Genomic DNA, 22722 nt, shown 5'->3' on the forward strand with positions numbered 1-22722 from the left:
AGAAGCCCTAACAAAACGAGACTCACTAGAGATCGGGGGAAACTCTTTGAAGGAAGATGGTTATGGTTGTTGGAGGTCAATCATCTCACTCCAGGACTCATTGCAGAAGAGTCCTAGGCCCAGCCACCTTCAGATACTTCATCATGGTCTGCCTTCTTTATGTCAAAAGTGGGAATGTTTCTGATAATTGTATAATGCTTAGCACAATTCATAACTCTTCAGAAAAAGCATATATAGAAACTGCTGGGAAAGTTCAGCAGGTCTGGCAGCATCTGTGGAGAGGAATAAGAGTTAATGTTTCAGATCGAGTGACTCTTCCTCAGAACTCCTCAGATACTGAATCAGTCCAGGTCCCAATGCAGCAAAACCTGGACAATATCCAAGGTTGGTGGACAAGTGACTATCTCCAACAAAACAGAATCGAACATCGCCCCTTGACATTACCATTTCAGAATCCCCCAGAAACTTCCTGGGGATTACCATTAACTAGAAATTGAAATGGGCAAACCACTTGAATACTGCAGCTACAAGATCAGGTAAGATGTAAATTGTTGATGAAACTAGATGAAACTGTTGGTTTTCAATTTTAAAGATTAGTATCTAATATGTTTTGCTGGTGAATGCTAAATATAGATCTTAATAATGAATTTACCTGATCCTAAAGTACCTCAGCCATCTGCAACAAATAAAACTTCTTTTTATCTCTTTTCAAAATAGCCTCATACTGCCTCAGGAACAATAGATTTTGATAAGTCAGGTGACATGTAAAAGAAGGTAAAGGTCAACTCGACAGCAAAAAATAATGGAGAGAGAGATGAGGTTAACTACAGGAACAATGTATGTTATGTTAAATCCCTCTCCCTGACAAACGTTTTGCTTTATTTACTATTAAAGAAAAACACATGAAATTAAGTTTTGTTAAATTATAATTTGTTTTAAAGGGGATGTATAGTCTACAGAATTTACCCATGATCCTAAACATTCTGAAGCAATGGTGGACATAAGAAAAGACAAGAATGTAAAGATTACAGTCAATCTGACCAATTTCAAAAATAATAACTCATTGTTTCTCACATTCTCAAATATAAATTTACAATTATTCTGGTAAACATGCATAAAACTTGCACTTTTTAAAAGCTACAAAAATAAATATTAAGAGAATAAGAAACCATTGAACAAGCTAATAATTTCCCTCCACATCATTAACCAATGTTCTACCTCTTGTTTCCTCAATTTGAGGTTGGTCTATCTAGTATGGCTTTAAATTAAGCCTACTGCACCTGGTATTCCCAGTTAGTCTCCCATCCAAATACTAACCAGGCCTCCTTTCTGAGCCTTTTACTTTGTCTGATGGTCACCCATTCCCTTTCTGCCTATATAATCCTCACCTTGCTAAACATGCTGTCCATGACATTGTCAGCATCATGGAAGCTCCATAGTGAGTCCACCTACAGCTCCAGCTCTGAAAAGTGGTAGCTGCAGCTGGACACACTTTTTGCACATGTAGTGGTCAGGGAAGCTTCCCTTATTTCTCACATTGCAAAAGAAGAGCACACCATGGGTCTGAGGTCTCTGTCATGACTTCTCTCTAGACTGAGTTAGTTACTCCCTTTAATAGAGTTTAATTAAGCTAGGGACCATCGTTCATTTCAAACACTTCCATTACAATCAAATGTCCTGTCCTTTAGTTATGCTAATACGTTATGCTTTAAAAACTGTAAGAAAACACCCTGCAGGTATCACTTACAAATTAGTGATAATGGGAACTGCAGATGCTGGAGAATCCAAGATAACAAAGCGTGGAGCTGGATGAACACAGCAGGCCAAGCAGCATCTCAGGAGCACAAAAGCTGACGTTTCGGGCCTAGACCCTTCATCAGAGAGGGGCATGGGGAGAGGGAACTGGAATAAATAGGGAGAGAGGGGGAGGCGGACCGAAGATGGAGAGAAAACAAGATAGGTAGAGAGGAGAGTATAGGTGGGGAGGTAGGGAGGGGATAGGTCAGTCCAGGGAAGATGGATAGGTCAAGGAGGCGGGATGAGGTGGTAGGTAGGAAATGGAGGTGCAGCTTGAGGTGGGAGGAAGGGATGGGTGAGAGGAAGAACTGATTCGGGAAGCAGAGACAGGCTGGGCTGCTTTTGGGATGCAGTAGGGGAAGGGGAGATTTTGAAGCCTGTGAAGTCCACATTGATACCATTGGGCTGCAGGGTTCCCAAGCGGAATATGAGTTGCTGTTCCTGCAACCTTCAGGTGGCATCATTGTGGCACTGCAGGAGGCCCATGATGGACATGTCGTCTGAGGAATGGGAGGGGGAGTGGAAATGGTTCGCGACTGGGAGGTGTAGTTGTTTGTTGCGAACCGAGTGGAGGGGTTCTGCAAAGCGGTCCCCAAGCCTCTGCTTCGTTTCCCCAATGTAGAGGAAGCCACACCGGATGCAATGGATACAATATACCACATTGGCAGATGTGCAGGTGAACATCTGCTTGATATGGAAGGTCATCTTGGGGCCTGGGATGGGGGTGAGGGAGGAGGTGTGGGGGCATATCAAGCAGATGTTCACCTCCCCCTCTCTCCCTATTTATTCTAGTTCCCTCTCCCCATCCCCCTCTCTGATGAAGGGTCTAGGCCCGAAATGTCAGCTTTTGTGCTCCTGAGATGCTGCTTGGCCTGCTGTGTTCATCCAGCTCCACGCTTTGTTATTTTCACTTACAAATTAATTACTTGTGTTGGGACTGTGACACTTTCTGAACTGCCTGGACAGAGACTGAGTACCACACTTACTCTTTCAGATTCACCTACTCCCGTCTCACCTAACTTCCTGTTTTCACCCAATTCCAAAGCACTCCTGTTTAGCCATGCAACAGCCACAGTGCAGCCGGAATATTAAAAAAAAACTTCTAGATGAAGCAGTTTTCTCCAGCTACCCAATAGACCATAAGGAAAAGGATCAGGAGTGGGCTGTTCAGCCCCTTGCACGTGTTCCACCATTCCATAAGATCATAACTGATCTGACATCATTCATGTCCACTTTCTTGCTTTTCCCCCATAACCTTTTTTCCCCTACCAAACAAGTATCTATCTATCTCAGCCTTGAGTATACAAAGGGACTCAGCCCTTATAGTTCGTTATGGTAAGGAGTTCTGAAGACTCACAACCCTCTGAGAAAAGAAATTCCTCCTCGTCTCATTCTTTAGTGCAGCAGGTGCTCCTTTGTACTGAGATTATGCCTTCTGGTCCTAGATTCTCTCATGAAGAAAAATATTCCCTCGGCATTTACTCTGCCATAGAATACTATATGTTTCTATTAGATCACTTCTAATTCTTCTAAATTCCAATTACTAGAGTCCCAGCATGTTTAACCTTTGCTCATGACAATCCCTCCATACTGGGGATCATCTGAGTGAATCTACTCTGACCTGCTTCAAATAAAATGTTTTATTTACAAATAAGCAGACTAAAACTGCTCACAGTACTCCTGAGATAATTCGAACTGCAGATGTGGGGGAATCCAAGATAACAAAGTGTGGAGCTGGATGAACACAGCAGGCCAAGCAGCATCTTAGCACCACACTTTCTAATCATAGTACTCCTGATGTGGTCTTACCAGTACTTTATATGATTGCAGTAAGGCTTCTACTCTTATACTCCAACCCCCTTGAAATAAGAGCTAACATTCCATTAGCCTTTGTGCACAAGTGACCCAAGTCCCCTTGTATTGCAGCTTTCTGCAGGTTTTTCTCCAGTAAACTAATATGTTGTTCTTTCATTCTCCCTTCTAAAATGAACAATTCCAATTTCCCACATTAAACTCCATTTTGCCCACTCTATAACCTATCAATATCTCTGTATCAGTGATAATGGGAACTGCAGATGCTGGCGAATCCAAGATAATGAAATGTGAGGCTGGATGAACACAGCAGGCCCAGCAGCATCTCAGGAGCACAAAAGCTGACGTTTCGGGTCTAGACCCTTCATCAGAGAGGGGGATGGGGTGACGGTTCTGCTATGAATAGGGAGAGAGGGGGAGGTGGACCGAAGATGGAGAGAAAAGAAGATAGGTGGACAGGAGAGTATAGGTGGGGAGGTAGGGAGGGGATAGGTCAGTCCAGGGAAGACGGACAGGTCAAGGAGGTGGGATGAGGTTAGTAGGTAGGAGATGGGGGTGCGGCTTGGGGTGGGAGGAAGGGATGGGTGAGAGGAAGAACAGGTTAGGGAGGCAGAGACAGGTTGGTAATAAAATGTGAGGCTGGATAAACACAGCAGGCCAAGCAGCATCTCAGGAGCACAAAAGCTGACGTTTCGGGCCTAGACCCTTCATCAGAGAGGGGGATGGGGAGAGGGAACTGGAATAAATAGGGAGAGAGGGGAAGGCGGACCGAAGATGGAGAGTAAAGAAGATAGGTGGAGAGAGTGTAGGTGGGGAGGTAGGGAGGGGATAGGTCAGTCCAGGGAAGACGGACAGGTCAAGGAGGTGGGATGAGGTTAGTAGGTAGCTGGGGGTGCGGCTTGGGGTGGGAGGAAGGGACGGGTGAGAGGAAGAACCGGTTAGGGAGGCAGAGACAGGTTGGACTGGTTTTGGGATGCAGTGGGTGGGGGGGAAGAGCTGGGCTGGTTGTGTGGTGCAGTGGGGGGAGGGGACGAACTGGGCTGGTTTAGGGATGCAGTAGGGGAAGGGGAGATTTTGAAACTGGTGAAGTCCACATTGATACCATATGGCTGCAGGGTTCCCAGGCGGAATATGAGTTGCTGTTCCTGCAACCTTCGGGTGTCATCATTGTGGCACTGCAGGAGGCCCATGATGGACATGTCATCTAGAGAATGGGAAGGGGAGTGGAAATGGTTTGCGACTGGGAGGTGCAGTTGTTTATTGCGAACTGAGCGGAGGTGTTCTGCAAAGCGGTCCCCAAGCCTCCGCTTGGTTTCCCCAATGTAGAGGAAGCCGCACCGGGTACAGTGGATGCAGTATACCACATTGGCAGAGGTGCAGGTGAACCTCTGCTTAATGTGGAATGTCATCTTGGGGCCTGGGATGGGGGTGAGGGAGGAGGTGTGGGGACAGGTGTAGCATTTCCTGCGGTTGCAGGGGAAGGTGCCGGGTGTGGTGGGGTTGGAGGGCAGTGTGGAGCGAACAAGGCAGTCACGGAGAGAGTGGTCTCTCCGGAAAGCTGACAGGGGAGGGGATGGAAAAATGTCTTGGGTGGTGGGGTCGGATTGTAAATGGCGGAAGTGTCGGAGGATAATGCGTTGTATCCGGAGGTTGGTAGGGTGGTGTGTGAGAACGAGGGGGATCCTCTTGGGGCGGTTGTGGCGGGGGCGGGGTGTGAGGGATGTGTTGCGGGAAATACGGGAGACGCGGTCAAGGGCGTTCTCGATCACTGTGGGGGCAAAGTTGCGGTCCTTAAAGAACTTGGACATCTGGGATGTGCGGGAGTGGAATGTCTTATCGTGGGAGCAGATGCGGCGGAGGCGGAGGAATTGGGAATAGGGGATGGAATTTTTGCAGGAGGGTGGGTGGGAGGAGGTGTATTCTAGGTAGCTGTGGGAGTCGGTGGGCTTGAAATGGACATCAGTTACAAGCTGGTTGCCTGAGATGGAGACTGAGAGGTCCAGGAAGGTGAGGTATGTGCTGGAGATGGCCCAGGTGAACTGAAGGTTGGGGTGGAAGGTGTTGATGAAGTGGATGAACTGTTCGAGCTCCTCTGGGGAGCAAGAGGCGGCGCCGATACAGTCATCAATGTACCGGAGGAAGAGGTGGGGTTTGGGGCCTGTGTAGGTGTGGAAGAGGGACTGTTCCACGTAACGTACAAAGAGGCAGGCATAGCTGGGGCCCATGTGGGTGCCCATGGCCACCCCCTTAGTCTGTAGGAAGTGGGAGGAGTCAAAAGAGAAGTTGTTGAGTGTGAGGACGAGTTCAGCTAGGCGGATGAGAGTGTCGGTGGAGGGGGACTGGTCGGGCCTGCGGGATAGGAAGAAGCGGAGGGCCATCGTCTCAGCCTGCTCCTGCCCCACCGAACTCATCTCCACCTATCTGGACTCCATTTTCTCCCCTTTGGTCCAGGAACTCCCCACCTACGTCCGTGACACCACCCACGCCCTCCACCTCCTCCAGGACTTCCAATTCCCTGGCCCCCAACACCTCATATTCACCATGGACGTCCAGTCCCTGTACACCTGCATTCCGCATGGAGATGGCCTCAAGGCCCTCTGCTTCTTCCTATCCCGCAGAGGGCCTTGAGCCCTCACACCCCGCCCCCGCCACAACCGCCCCAAGAGGATCCCCCTTGTTCTCACACACCACCCTACCAACCTCCGGATACAACGCATTATCCTCCGACACTTCCGCCATTTACAATCCGACCCCACCACCCAAGACATTTTTCCATCCCCTCCCCTGTCAGCTTTCCGGAGAGACCACTCTCTCCGTGACTCCCTTGTTCGCTCCACACTGCCCTCCAACCCCACCACACCCGGCACCTTCCCCTGCAACCGCAGGAAATGCTACACCTGTCCCCACACCTCCTCCCTCACCCCCATCCCAGGCCCCAAGATGACATTCCACATTAAGCAGAGGTTCACCTGCACATCTGCCAATGTGGTATACTGCATCCACTGTACCCGGTGCGGCTTCCTCTACATTGGGGAAACCAAGCGGAGGCTTGGGGACCGCTTTGCAGAACACCTCCGCTCAGTTCGCAACAAACAACTGCACCTCCCAGTCGCAAACCATTTCCACTCCCCCTCCCATTCTCTAGATGACATGTCCATCATGGGCCTCCTGCACTGCCACAATGATGCCACCCGAAGGTTGCAGGAACAGCAACTCATATTCCGCCTGGGAACCCTGCAGCCATATGGTATCAATGTGGACTTCACCAGTTTCAAAATCTCCCCTTCCCCTACTGCATCCCTAAACCAGCCCAGTTCGTCCCCTCCCCCCACTGCACCACACAACCAGCCCAGCTCTTCCCCCCCACCCACTGCATCCCAAAACCAGTCCAACCTGTCTCTGCCTCCCTCACCGGTTCTTCCTCTCACCCATCCCTTCCTCCCACCCCAAGCCGCACCCCCAGCTACCTACTAACCTCATCCCACCTCCTTGACCTGTCCGTCTTCCCTGGACCGACCTATCCCCTCCCTACCTCCCCACCTACACTCTCTCCACCTATCTTCTTTACTCTCCATCTTCGGTCCGCCTTCCCCTCTCTCCCTATTTATTCCAGTTCCCTCTCCCCATCCCCCTCTCTGATAAAGTGTCAAGGCCCGAAACGTCAGCTTTTGTGCTCCTGAGATGCTGCTTGGCCTGCTGTGTTCATCCAGCCTCACATTTTATTATCTTGGAATTCTCCAGCATCTGCAGTTCCCATTATCTCTGAGACAGGTTGGACTGGTTTTGGGATGCAGTGGGTGGAGGGGAAGAGCTGGGCTGGTTGTGTGGTGCAGTGAGGGGAGGGGATGAACTGGGCTGGTTTTGGGATGCGGTGGGGGAAGGGGAGATTTTGAAGTCCACATTGATACCATTGGGCTGCAGGGTTCCCAAGCGGAATATGAGTTGCTGTTCCTGCAACCTACGGGTGGCATCATTGTGGCACTGCAGGAGGCCCATGATGGACATGTCATCTAAAGAATGGGAGGGGGAGTGGAAATGATTTGTGACTGGGAGTGCAGTTGTTTATTGCGAACCGAGCGGAGGTGTTCTGCAAAGCGATCCCCAAGCCTCCGCTTGGTTTCCCCAATGTAGAGGAAGCCACACCGGGTACAGTGGATGCAGTATACCACATTGGCAGATGTGCAGGTGAACCTCTGCTTAATGTGGAAAGTCATCTTGGGGCCTGGGATAGGGGTGAGGGAGGACATGTGGGGGCAAGTGTAGCATTTCCTGCGGTTGCAGGGGAAGGTCTGGGTGTGGTGGTGTTGGAGGGCAGTGTGGGGTGAACAAGGGAGTCACGGAGAGAGTGGTCTCTCCGGAAGGCAGACAGGGGTGGGGATGGAAAAATGTCTTGGTTGGTGGGGTCGGATTGTACTTGGCGGAAGTGTCGGAGGATGATGCGTTGTACCCTGCAGCCCAATGGTATCAATGTGGACTTCACCAGCTTCATAATCTCCCCTTCCCCCACCGCATCCCTAAACCAGCCCAGTTCGTCCCCTCCCCTCACTGCACCACACAACCAGCCCAGCTCTTCCCCTCCACCCAATGCATCCCAAAACCAGTCCAACCTGTCTCTGCCTCCCTAACCTGTTCTTCCTCTCACCCATCCCTTCCTCCCACCCCAAGCCGCACCTCCATCTCCTACCTACTAACCTCATCCCACCTCCTTGACCTGTCCGTCTTCCCTGGACTGACCTATCCCCTCCCTACCTATACTCTCCTCTCCACCTATCTTCTTTTCTCTCCATCTTCGGTCCGCCTCCCCCTCTCTCCCTATTTATTCCAGAATCCTCACCCCATCCCCCTCTCTGATGAAGGGTCTGGACCCGAAACATCAGCTTTTGTGCTCCTGAGATGCTGCTGGGCCTGCTGTGTTCATCCAGCCTCACATTTCAATATCTCTCTGTGAACCATTTGTATCCGTCTCACGATTTGCCTTTCCAGCTTTTTGTTGGAGTTTTACAAATTTACTGGTTACTGGTCACTAACTGAAGAAAGATTTCGTTAATGACAAAGCAAATTGAATGTATTCATCATTGCCTTGGGGCACTTTGCAATGTCACTGATGTTAGCTAAGAAAGGTTCAGAATGAGCATCCTGCTTAATTTACAGTGAGATGTGACACTCACACACCTACTGTGGAATTTAAAATGTAATATGTGATTAGTCTGCTTTGGTTAAAACTAAAACTTTCAATAATTCATGTATTTTATAGATTTGTGTTTGCCGTACTTCCTTCTTTTGATTCATTTGACCCTTTGTCTCTTCATACAAATTCTGAGTTGAGCAGGAATCTGGTTGACACCAGGAAGCGGATGATCCGGCACCAAAGGGAACAACTCCATAAAGAGGAAACCCGCCAGAGGAAAGAGAAACAAAAGTCCCAGTGGGTACTGAAAACATTGAACAGTGCAATGAAGGCCATCACTCCGCGAAGTTCAATTGTCATTGTACCTGGTCAGATTAAGTTGCCAGCCATCCAACCACTCAAGTCCTTCAGTTCCCAACAGTTATCTGGCACATCGTTGAGCTCGTGGCATCATGTAGAAATGTCAAACAGCAGTCAGTACTCAGTACCAATTCTGAATAACATACAGCTGCACCGCCCAGTTAGCCATTTGGTCTCTGCTGCCAAGTTGGGCTCTTCTGTTAAGGTAAACTCAGTCTCACAGCCTGACCTGCTGCTTAAATCACCTGTCACACCCCAGACCTTTGATCTGGAATCGGACCCTGTTACAAAGTCTAGTCCACCTACTTCATTCTTGACAGCACAAGCTGTAATATCTGGCCATAAGACGAGAGAGCTGAAGACTAAAATGTAGTATCTTCATCATTTTATGGGGATTTTACCAGCCAAAAATGAGTTATTTTCAGTCAGTCACCATCCCTTCAATCATTCCCCGTTACTCACTTCCCATCAGCTACTTCTCAATTATCTTCTAATAGTCACTTCCCAACAGTTCTTATTCTAACCACCTCCTACATGATCTGTAAATCAAGGACCACTTTCAAGAAGAGCAAATTTCTGCCAACATTCTTTCCCTCTCCTCATTTCAAGGAATGGTCTCTTTGCCGTGGTATGTATCCACTGATCTTAGTCCCTCAGAAAGTAACTTTTAATCATGCATGAGTCTTTTATAGCAAGTAGGCATGATCTCCTGCTCACCACTACCTTGCAATAAGCCAAGAATGGAGACCATGGGTGCCCTCCCTTGACAACTGATACCATGCATAGATTAAATGAACTCCAATCAAACCTGGGATGGTCATGGCGAGAATTGTTTTGTGATTCACAGGATTTTTACCAGCTTAATAATCAGAATTTCTTTCCAAAGCTTTTTAATGCACTTCTTTGTGACATATGCAATGTAACTGGCAAAAGAACCAGAAACAAAATCAGATTATTTTTGAGTGATCATAGTCTGGAAAATATCAAAAACTTGGTAGAAATAGATTCACCAACACATTCAAAAAGAATTATTTGAATATCTGAAGGGAAAACTTTTGTCAGGCTATGGAGAAAGGGAAAAGGAGTGGATTTAACAGAATAGTGTTTTCTATGGCAATTAGTACCTGAAAGTTTAACTGACATCAAAGATAAGCTCCACCCATCAGGATGTAAATATCTGCTCCTGGGAGGAATTAACCATCATTTTATGCTTCTTATGAGTTCTGCAGTTGTTCACCGATTGTTTCACAACTTCAGTGATTTTTTTTGTGTTAAGAACATACAGTTAAATTAGAAAGTTACTCAGTCTTAAACTGAATCTGATTGTCTATTGCAAGACAATCATTTTCTCAACTGTAATACATCTAGCAACTAACTGATATGTAATAAATGTATTTATTGTTCATCATGACTGAATCTATTTTCTGCTCAGAAGTTGGTATGGGCATCCTCTCTCATATGGTATCAATAGCTCAGATTGATACCAACGAGGAGGATTGGTGGCAATGGAATTCCCCACAGCATCCAAGGTAACTGCAGCATACAAGATGAATAGTCATTTGGTAGATTAGGACTTGAGAACTGCTGGAAAAGATTTGAATTGTGAATTGTCATGATTCGTGCAAGAGGAAAAGATTTAACAAAATCTTTTCCTCTTGCTCGAATCGAATCATGACAATTCACAAGACTACCACTTCAATGGGAATTGCAGATGCTGGAGAATCCAAGATAACAAAGTGTGAAGCTGGATGAACACGGCAGGCCAAGCAGCATCTCAGGAGCACAAAAGCTGATGTTTCGAGCCTAGACCCTTCATCAGACCCTCTGATGAAGGGTCTAGGCTCGAAACGTCAGCTTTTGTGCTCCTGAGATGCTGCTTGGCCTGCTGTGTTCATCCAGCTTCACACTTTGTTAACTTCAATAGGAAAACAACATTTATACTGCATAAGAGGAGATCTGATTTGTTTTGCCAGTGGTCTCCTATTGCACTTATATACTGCAAAGTCATGAAAAGTCCTAAGGCAGTCACTCTTGACCCTGAAAAGTACCACAGATTATCCTAGAAGCACAATGTATCTCAAGTATTTTGCAACAGGTGAAGTTAACTGTTTGACATAGCCAGTATGAAGACGTAATACGAGTCGTGTTCACCACTAACAGAACACAGATATAGGTGCAGAATTAGACCATGTCTGCTCTTCCAGTCGATCATAGCTGTTGGCTCTCAATTCCATTCTCTTACTAATCAAGAATTTCTTTATTGCTGTCTTAAAGATGATCAATGACTTAGCCTCCACAGCGTTCTGCAGCAATGAGTTCCACAGCTTCACCATCCCCTGGTGGAATAAAATCCTCATCATCTCAGTTCTTAAGGGCCGTCCCTTCACTCTGACACGGTGCCCTCGCCTCTTACTCTCTCCTAGTAGTGGAGACACATTTCATGTCCCCTCTAACCAGACCTCTCAGTATTCTGTGAGGTTCAGTTAGATCCCCTCCTCATTCTTCTAAACTCCATCAAGTACAGGCCCAGAGTCCTCTACTGTTCCTCAAATGATGAGTTCTTATTCCCTGTCATCATTCTTGTAAATTTCCTTTGGACCCTCACCAATGCCAGCATACCCTTCCTTAGATACAGAACTAACCCTGCTCACAATATTCCAAATGTGGTCAGATCAGAGCCTTACACAGCCTCAGTAGTATATTTCTGCACTTGTATTCTAGCCCTGTCGAAACGAGTGCTAACATTGCATTTGCCTTCATAACTGCTAATTGAACCTCCACGTTAACCTTAAGAGAATGCTGAACTAGGACTCACAAGTCCGTTTGCTAAACCTGCTCACAATATTCAAAATGTGGTCAGATCAGAGCCTTACACAGCCTCAGTAGTATATTTCTGCACTTGTATTCTAGCCTTGTCGAAACAAGTGCTAACATTGCATTTGCCTTCATAATTGCTAATTGAACCTCCATGTTAACCTTAAGAGAATGCTGAACTAGGACTCACAAGTCCGTTTGTGCTTCAGATTTCCGAAATCTTTAACTGTTTAGAAAACAGTCTACCTCTCTATTCTGCCTACTAAAGTGCATAACCTCACATTTTCCCATACTGTATTCAATCTGCCACCTCTTTGCCCAATCTCCTAGACTGATCAAGTCCTTCTGCATCGTCTCTGCTTCGTCAAACAATCTGTCCTTCCATCAATCTGTGTCATTGGCAAACCCAAGCAACAATGCCCTCAATTCCTTCATTCAGATCATTAATGTATTACTTGAACTGTTGACGTCCTACACTGATCCCTGAGGAATTCCACGAGTCACTGGTTGCCATCCTGAAAAAGATCCCTTTATCTCCACTCTCTGCCTCTGCCAGTCAGCCAATCTTCTATCCATACCAGTACCTTTACCTCTAACACAATGGACTCTCACCTTATTTAGCAGCCTCCTCTGCAGCAGTTTGTCAATAGTCTTCTGAAAATCCAAACAGATCACGTTCACTGGCTCCCTTATGTATAACTTGCTTGTTACCTTGTAAAAGAATTCTAACAGATCTGTCAGGCATGACTTGATCTAAATGAAGCCATGCTGACCAGTTCTATTTTACCATGCACTTCCAACTAGTCTGCATTCTTGTCCTGAATAATTGATTCTGAAATCATTCAAGTCCTCTGAGACCCTTCCTGACTCCAGTGACATCACCCTCCTGACATCACCGCCAATCACTCCACAATCCTCTGTTATTTCTTTCAGGACATTAGCGTGCAATCCCTCCCATCTGGATGATTTGTCCACCTTCAGACAACACAACTTCCCTGACATCTTCTCCTTAGTGACAGCCTTTACACTCACCTCTGCCTCCTTCAACACTGTGGGTTCTTATCTTATGATTTAACCTTTTGTGGCATACTTTGTCGAATGCCTTTTGGAAGTCCATTTACTGATTTCCCTCTGACCATTCTGGTTAAGACATCCTTAAAAAGCTGCAGAAAATTAATCAGGCACCATTTGCCCTTCATGAAGTCATGCTGACTTTGCTTGATTAGACTATGGTTTTCAAATGCTCTGCTATTACTACCTTAATAATTGATTCCAATACATTTTCAACAATATATGTTGAAAAATATATATTCAACATATATTTAAAGTTGCTGCTTTTTGCCTCCCATTTTGAATTGGGGTGTCATATTGCCATTTTTCCAATTCTCTGGTACTTCTCCAGGATTCAAGGATTTTTGGAATATTACAATCAATGCATCTGTCCATGTAGCTACCTCTTTTAGGATGCTTGGATGCAAGCCATCAGGGCCAAGGGGCTTATCTGCTTTTAGCCTCATTAGTTTGTCTGATACTAATTCTGTATTGAGGGTGATGGTACTTAATTCTTCCCCTGCATTCAATATTCACCTGTGGAGATTGGAGAGGTACTAAATGATTATTTTTCATCTGTTTTCACTGAGGAACAGGAGAATATTGTATTGGGCTACTAGAGTTGAAAGGATTAAGGTTAGTAAAGAGGTGTTATCAATTCTGGAAGGTGTGAAGGTAGATAAATTCCCAGGGTCAGATGGGATTTTTCCGAGTATTGTCTCGGACGCTTGGGAGGAGGTGCCGGAGCCTTTGGCCTTGATCTTTGAGTCCTCATAGTCTACAGGTTTAGCACCAGAGGACTGGTGGATTACAAATGTTGTGCCCTTGTTCAGGAAGGGCAGTAGAGATGAGCCAGGTAATTATAGACCAGTGAGCCTTACGTCTGTTGTAGGAAAAATTTTGGAAAGGATTATAAGAGATAGGATTTATAATCATCTAGCAAGCAACAATTTAATTGGAGATAGTCAGCATGGATTTGTCAAGGGCAGGTCGTGTCTCACAAACCTCATTGAGTTTTTGAGGTGACCAAGCATGTGGATGAGGGAAGGGCAGTTGACATGGTGTATATGGGCTTCAGTAAAGCCTTTGATAAGGTTCTACATGGTAAGCTATTGAAGAAAATACAGAGGCATGGGATTGAGGGAGATTTAGCAGTTTGGATTAGAAACTGGCTTTCTGTAAGAAGGCAACGAGTGGTGGTTGATGAAAAATATTCAGCCTGGAGTCCAGTTACTGGTGGTGTGCCTCAAGGATCTGTTTTGGGACCACTGCTGTTTGTCATTTTTATAAATGACTTGGACGCAGGCATAGTTGGATGGGTTAGTAAGTTTGCAATGACACTAAAGTCGGTGGAGTGGTGGACAGTGTGGAAGAATGTTGCAGGTTGCAGGGAGATTTGGATAAACTACAGAATTGGGCCGAAGGGTGGCAAATGGAGTTTAATACAGATAAATGTGAGGTGATTCACTTTGGGAGAAATAATAGGAAGGCAGAATACTGGGTCAATGGAAAGATTCTTGGTAGTGTGGATGTGGTGTCCAAGTACATAGATCCCTGAAAGTTGCCACCCAGGTTGATAGTGCTGTTAAGAAGGCTTATGATGTGTTATGTTTTATTGGTAACAGAATAAACAATCTCCTGTACTTATAATGGTAGGTGTCACCATTTTTTCACTGAATCTGATAATCAGAGTCGCCACTCAGCATAACTCTGCCATTGTATAGACATGTTACATAAGCATGCCCATTTCGTTATCACATGCATGAAGTGCACTGATGGGTTCAAATCAACCCTTTGCTCACAATCCTCTGATTCATCCCAGATACTTTGTGCTTTCTACTCACTTACTTGGGGGGAGTCACTATTTGGCAAGGCTCTGCATGGTCAACATGTACTCATGCACAGGTTCCTATTGCTATTAATCCTTTTCATTTTCACATTCGAGGACAACTTTCTCCTCATCTCTGTCCTCAGTAAACTACCTTGTACACTTAAAATGTGACCCCTAGTTTTGGATTCTGCAGTTATTGGGAACATCCTCCCTGCATTTGCCCTGTCTATTCCTGTTACATTTTTTGAGATCCCCCTCTACATCCCCCATAATAACCAATCCAATCTCTCTTTATACATCAGTCCTGCCATTCCAGGAATTAGTCTGGTAAACTTTTATGGCACTCCTTCCATCGCCAGAACATCCTTTCGCAGAGAAGGGGACCCTGTACAATTGCAGCAAGAAATCCTTGCACCTGTACACAAATCGTGTCACTCTGAAGGCCAATATACATTTTCCTTCCTTACTGCCTGCTGCACTCAAGTCTGTTGCACCTCCCTCTTTTTCAATCTATCTCTTCCGGTTTTTACAACCAAAATGGATAATCTCACACTTATCCAAATTGTTATTCATTTGTCACTCGATTTATCATTTTATCTTTTTATCCCTGACTCAAGTGTTTAATTGATATAAATTAATGTAACCCATATTCTCTGCCCTTATATAGCAAATGGTCTCATTTTTCTCCAACATGCTTACGTGGTTGACTGAGAAGCGAAAGTAATGGAGGATGCTCTCTATTTCAACCATACATTACCCTTTCCTCAGAAAACCTTTAAATGTTCAGATGAAGGATTATTGGACTCAATATGTTTACTCCACTTCTACCTCCACAGATGCTGCCAGAAACAAAAACGAATTTGCTGGAAAAGCTCAACAGGTCTGGCAGCATCTGTGAAGAAAAACAGTTGAAGTTTTGGGTCCGGTGACCCTTTCTCAGAACAGAGAATCGTTCTGAGGAAGGGCTGCCAGACCCAAAACGTTAACTGTTTTTGTTTTGCAAAGTACCTAAGAAAAAACCTCTTGTAATATTCTTTTATGTTACAAGCTAGCTTATCCTCATACTTCATCTTCTCCCCACTTGCTGCATTTCTAGTTGACCTCTGCTGTTTATAAAGGTTTCCCACTAACCTTTACTACACTGTACGCTTCTTCTTTTAATTTTATGCTGTCTCTGACTTCCCTCATGTACAATGGCTCCTTTCTTCCTTGGAATGAATTTCTGCTGTGCGTTCCAAATTATCCCCAGAAATTCCAGTCATTCCTGTGCTACAGTCTTCTCTGTTAGGCTACCTTTCCAATTAGTTCTGGCCAACTCCTCTCTCAGGTCTTTGCAATTACTTTTACTCAACTGTAATATAGAACATAGAACATTACAGCACAGTACAGGCCTTCGGCCTTCAATGTGGTGCCGACCTGTCATACTGATCTCAAGCCCATCTAACCTACACTATTCCATGTACGTCCATATGCTTATCCAATGACGACTTAAATGTACCTAAAGTTGGTGAATCTACTACCATTGCAGGCAAAGCATTCCATTCCCTTACTACTCTCTGAGTAAAGAAACTACCTCTGATATCTGTCCTATATCTTTCACCCCTCAATTTAAAGCTATGCCCCCTCGTGCTCGCCACCACCATCCTGGGAAAAAGGCTCTCCCTATCCACCCTATCTAACCCTCTGATTATTTTATATGTCTCAATTAAGTCACCTCTCAACCTTCTTCTCACTAATGAAAACAGCCTCAAGTCCCTCAGCCTTTCCTCGGAAGACCTTCCCTCCATACCAGGCAACATCCTAGTAAATCTCCTCTGCACCCTTTACAAAGCTTCCACATCCTTCTTATAATGCGGTGACCAGAACTGTACGCAATACTCTAAGTGCGGCCGCACCAGAGTTTTGTACAGCTTCACCATGACCTCTTGGCTCCGGAACTCGATCCCTCTATTGATAAAAGCTAAAACACTGTATGCCTTCTTAACAGCCCTGTCAACCTGGGTGGCAACTTTCAAGGATCTGTGTAGATGGACACCGAGATCTCTCTGCTCATCTACACTACTAAGAATATTACCATTAGCCCAGTACTTTGCCTTCCGGTTACTCCTACCAAAGTGCATCACCTCACACTTGTCTGCATTAAACTCCATTTGCCACCTCTCAGCCCAGCTCTGCAGCTTATCTATGTAATACTGTTACATCTGATTCCAGTTCCTCTCTCAAACTACAGGATGAATTCTATCATATTATGGTCACTGTCCCCTTGGGGTTCCTTCACCTTAAGCTCCCCAATCAAGTCTGTCTCATTATACATCACCAAATCCAGAACTGACTGTTCCTAGTGGGTTCTACCACAAGCTGCTCCAAATAAACTCACCTCATACATATTCCATGCATTCCTTCTTTTGGGACCCATTACCAACCTTTCTAATATGGCTTTGCTATCTTTTGATTTACTTTTTGCCCCGCATCCTGACCTGTATATAACTCCCATCATGGTCTTTTTCCTTGATGGTCTTCTATATAAATAACTGACTGACTGCACACCTATTAATTATGATTGTAGAAATGGTCACTCAGTAAGTGACTAATCATCAGTCTACAAATACATAAACTGTCAATCTATGACACTGTTAGGACCAAATATTTTTATTTTCATGCTTTCAAAAACTAGGAAATGAAATGAGAAAGAATGGTTTGAAAAACCATTGTTTGAAATTCTGCAGCTTTGAAAGCTGGTAACCTGATACCCATGGCAGACATTGTAAACAACTGTCTGAACAAACAGTATTTGAAGTTCAGGTGACAGACAATCTGAGCCAGTGGTGTGTTATGATACAACTCCTGTTGATAACAGGAAGTTGATTTATAAAACAGAAGTAAGCAGATGTTCTCCCTGCCAGAAGCTGCCTGTTCTCTGCAGTAAAAACCCAGGTTAAACTTAAAGAAGGACTCTTCCTGCAGAATTGCTGTAAGCTGTAATTTCTGAATTGATAAATCAGAGACATTTCCAAATGAATCAGCTACTCTCTGTACTTCTCCCAACAACTTAGTGAAAGATATTTGAATAATAAGGGTTCCAGCCAGCCAAAAAATACATATCAACGTTGGAACCAGCAAGCAAAGACCACTACACTGACTTTCTACCTCTGCTAATAATCTATTTTCATTGTGTTTGTCTGTAATTGTTTAAAGGGGTGTTCATAAGGGGAATAAAGTTTTACTTTGTAATGTCATATACCAATGGTTTATATCTGTTTACCTATAGGTAATCTTGTTACTTCTAATACATAACAATCTTGGTCCATCCTTTCTATTAACCTTGGTTTGAAAGTCAGGTAAATTGGGGTACAATGTTTCAGTTGATTTATTGTTGTCGCATGTACCTAAGAACAGTGAAAGGCTTTGTATGCCGTATAGGCAAATCATAATATACAAGGACATACAGATCACTGGGTGAATAGAGCGAGGTATACAAAGTTACAGTTGCACAGGAGGTGTACTAAAGCAAGATCAGCATTAGATTTGAGATTTGGAAGGTCCATTCAGCAGTCTAGTAACAGCAAGGAAGAAGCTGTTGGTACGTGTGTTTAAGCTTTTGTATCTTCTATCTGACAGGAGAGTTTGGAAGAAATTATAAGCAGGATGGGAGTGGTCTTTGATGATGTTGGCCGCTTTTCCATGGCAACAAGAAGTGTAGATGGAACCAATGGATGAGAGTTTGGCTTGCCTGATGGTCTGGGCTGTGTTCACAACTTACTGTAGTTTCGTACAGTTCTGGGCTCGGTAGTTGCTGTACCAAGCTGTGTTGCACCTAGATAGAATGCTTTATGTGGCGAACCTGTAAGCGTTATTGAGGGCCCTTGTGGATATGCTGGATTTCCTTAGTCTCTGGTAGAAGAAGAAGCTTTGTTGGGCCTTCTTGACCATCGCATCATCATGGGTGATCCAGGACAAATTGTTGGTTATCGTCCCTCTGATCAACTTTACGCTTTTGACCCTCTACACATCAGTTCCACTGATGTAGACAGGGACGTGTCCTCTTCCTTTGTTCCTGAAGTCGATGATCTGCTCGATAGTTTTGCTGACATTGAGGAATAGATTGTTATCTATGCACCACGCACTAAACATTCTATCGCCTTCCTGTATTCTGTTTTGTCATTGTTTGAAATCCGGCCTACAACGGTAGTGTCTTAGTGAACTTGTAGACGGCATTCGGACGAAATTTAGCCATACAGTCATGAGTGTACATCGAGTACAGCAGGGGGCTAAGTATGCATCCTTCAGGGGTTGTTGGTGTTGATGTTTATCATGGAGGAGGTGCTGTTGTGCACTTTCACTGATTGTGGTCAGGGGGTCAGGAAGCTGAGAATCCAGTTGCAGAGGGTAGAGACAAGACCTAGGTCTGGTAGTTTGGAGATTAGTTTGGTTGGGATTATAGTGTTGATAAGTAGAAGCCTGACATAGGTATCCTTATTATCCAGGGTTGAGTGTAGGGCTAGGGAAACAGTTCTGGATGTGAGTTTGCTCGCTGAGCTGGAAGGTTAGTTTTCAGACGTTTCGTCACCATTCTAGGTAACATCATCAGTGAGCCTCCGACGAAGTGCTAGTGTTATGTCCCGCTTTCTATTTATCTGGTTAGGTTTCCTTGGGTTGGTGATGTCATTTCCTGTTCTTTTTCTCAGGGGATGGTAGATTGGCTCCAAGTCAATGTGTTTGTTGATGGAGTTCGGGTTGGAATGCCATGCTTCTAGGAATTCTCGTGCATGTCTCTGTTTGGCTTGTCCTAGGATGGATGTGTTGTCCCAATCAAAGTGGTGTCCTTCCTTATCTGTATGTAAGGATACGAGTGATAGTGGGTCATGTCGTTTTGTGGCTAGTTGATGTTCATGTATTCTGGTGGCTAGCTTCCTGCCAGTTTGTCCAAAGTAGTGTTTGTCACAGTTCTTGCAAGGTATTTTGTAGATGACGTTCGTTTTATTTGTTGTCTGTATAGGGTCTTTTAAGTTCATTAGCTGTTGTTTTAGTGTGTTGGTGGGTTTGTGGGCTACCCTGATGCCAAGGGGTCTGAGTAGTCTGGCAGTCATTTCAGAAATGTCTTTGATGTAGGGGAGAGTGGTTATGGTTTCTGAGCCCGTTTTGTCTGTTTGTTTGGGTTTGCTGCTGAGAAATCGGCGGACTGTGTTCATAGGGTACCCATTCTTTTTGAATACGCTGTATAGGTGATTTTCCTCTGCTCTGCGTAGTTCCTTTGTGCTGCAGTGTGTGGTGGCTCGTTGGAATAATGTTCTAATGCAGCTTCATTTGTGGGTGTTGGGATGGTTGCTCCTGTAGTTCAGTATTTGGTCCGTCTGTGTTGTTTTCCTGTAGACGCTGGTTTGAAGTTCCCCATTGGCTGTTCGCTCTACTGTGACATCTAGGAATGGCAGTTTGTTGTTGTTTTCCTCCTCTTTTGTGAATGTTATGCCAGTAAGGGTATTATTGATGGTCTTGAATGTTTCCTCTAATTTGTTTTGTTTAGTGATGACAAAGGTGTCATCCACATAGCAGACCCAAAGTTTGGGTTGGATGATTGGCAGAGCTGTTTGTTCGAGTCTCTGCATTACTGCCTCTGCTAAGAACCCTGATATCGGGAAACAGTGGGAAACTGTTGTCTGCTGTAGACCTGTTCTGCTGGTAGGCAAATTCCAAGGGTTCAAGGCAGACTGGGAGGCTAGTGCTGATGCGACCCATTACTAGACTCTAGATGAACTTCATAATTATGGAGGTCTGAGCCACCAGACAGTAGTTGTCAAGGCACAGTACATGTGTTTTCTTTGGTACTGGATGGTGCTGCTCTCCTTGAACCCAGTGGTGACTTCAGATTATAGTAAGGAGAAGTTAAAGATGTCAGTGAATAATCCCTCCAGCTGGTCCACACAGAATGAGTGTACGGCCCCAGACTGGGTCAGTTACTTTCCTTGGGCTCACTCTCAAGAAGGCCGATCTGACGTCTGTGGCAGTGACCAAGGGAAAAGGTGAGGCCAGGGCTGTTGGGGCAGGTGATATTTTCAACTTGTATTCAGCTCGAGCTAAGCATGTAAAGCATTAAGTGCATTAGGGAGGATGTGTTTTTGTCTGCTATTCTGTTCTGCTTCATTTTGAATCCTATTATGCAGTGTAGGCCTTGCCTCAAGAGGTGGGTGTCGGTGTGGTTAGTTTGGGTCTCCAACTTAGTCCTGTATTACCTCCTGGCTTCTCTAATTGCCTTGTAGAGGTTGTATCTGGATTTCCTGTAAAGATCTGGGTCATGTGACTTGAACGCCACATGCCTTGTCTTCAGTAGGCAATGGATTTCCCAGTTCCATGGTGTCTGGATGGGAACATACAGATTGATTTCTCCTGCATGTAGTCCTCTATGCACTTGCTAGTGAAGTTCGTGTAGTGGTGGCTTACTCATCTAGGTTGATCACTAAATTTTTGAGTATGGACCAGACCAATTTTTAAAACAAAACTGTAATATTTGTTACGACTTCAAAACTAGTAAGGCTTAATTTATGGCATGCTAACCCCTGTGTGTTGTAAGATCAGACTGATTGTTCAGGATATAGATGATCCCTGCCTGAGTCACCCTTCAGTGACAGATATGGCCATCAAGGATTAATCCACAGTCCATTAATCTCTGAGTGGCCACTCACTGTTGGGCTGACCCATCACTATAGACATATATAAACAGTCACTCACAAATTGACCCTTTATTCTATAATTAGAAAATGTCTCTGAATGACTGAACTTTCAGTATCGAAAGTTACGGATGGTTATTCACTAATGGACTGACCCTCCAGTTTGCAAAGTTGAGACAGTCACTCACCAACTGATTGGCCCCTGAAGGTTGGAATTCAAATGGTCAGTCACACTGACAACCTCACCCTTCAATACAGAAGATTATAAACGATCCCTTACTCACCAACAATCTTCAGTCTATAAAAACAGAAATGGTCACTTACTGACTGACTGACCCCTCACTTGATGTGTAAATGGCCACTCAAGGATTAATGCACCACATAGACAAATTGAGAATCACTAAAAGGAAGACTGACTCTTTGTCTATGGAAATATAGGGAAAACATGGGTCTTTTTGATCAGGATCAAAGGAGTCAAAAGGAATCCTGCTGGGGTATGTGCTAGGGCCTCAGCTTTTTATAATTTATAACGATGACTTGGATAACATGCATATAGAAACAAAGAAGATATAAACAGCAGTTGGCCACTTGGCTCACTGAACCTTCTCTGACAATCAAATCACCATGGTGAAACCTCTACCTCAACACCACAACCCTGTCCCAGACTAAGGGGGTGGCCATGGGCACCCGCATGGGCCCCAGCTATGCCTGCCTCTTTGTAGGTTACGTGGAACAGTCCCTCTTCCGCACCTACACAGGCCCCAAACCCCACCTCTTCCTCCGGTACATTGATGACTGTATCGGCGCCGCCTCTTGCTCCCCAGAGGAGCTCGAACAGTTCATCCACTTCACCAACACCTTCCACCCCAACGTTCAGTTCACCTGGGCCATCTCCAGCACATCCCTCACCTTCCTGGACCTCCCAGTCTCCATCTCAGGCAACCAGCTTGTAACTGATGTCCATTTCAAGCCCACCGACTCCCACAGCTACCTAGAATACACCTCCTCCCACCCAACCTCCTGCAAAAATTCCATCCCCTATTCCCAATTCCTCCGCCTCCGCCGCATCTGCTCCCACGATAAGACATTCCACTCCCGCACGTCCCAGGTGTCCAAGTTCTTCAAGGACCGCAACTTTGCCCCCACAGTGATCGAGAACGCCCTTGACCGCGTCCCCCGTATTTCCCGCAACACATCCCTCACACCCCGCCCCCACCACAACCGCCCTAAGAGGATCCCCCTCGTTCTCACACACCATCCCACCAGCC

At 45.3% G+C, this 22722-nt stretch overlaps 1 protein-coding gene across 1 annotated transcript in view; it reads left to right on the forward strand.

Moving 5' to 3' along the window:
* The window catches only part of LOC125455513 (uncharacterized), a 77568-nt gene extending 68098 nt beyond the window's left edge, over nt 1-9470 (forward strand). The window contains exon 20 of the mRNA XM_059649412.1: nt 8939-9470. Coding sequence (XP_059505395.1) covers nt 8939-9470 — 532 coding nt within the window. The remainder of the gene's footprint in view (nt 1-8938) is intronic.
* Nucleotides 9471-22722: the final 13252 nt, after the last annotated feature.

Source organism: Stegostoma tigrinum, chromosome 10 (assembly GCF_030684315.1).
Source record: "Stegostoma tigrinum isolate sSteTig4 chromosome 10, sSteTig4.hap1, whole genome shotgun sequence".
Classification (NCBI taxonomy): domain Eukaryota; kingdom Metazoa; phylum Chordata; class Chondrichthyes; order Orectolobiformes; family Stegostomatidae; genus Stegostoma; species Stegostoma tigrinum.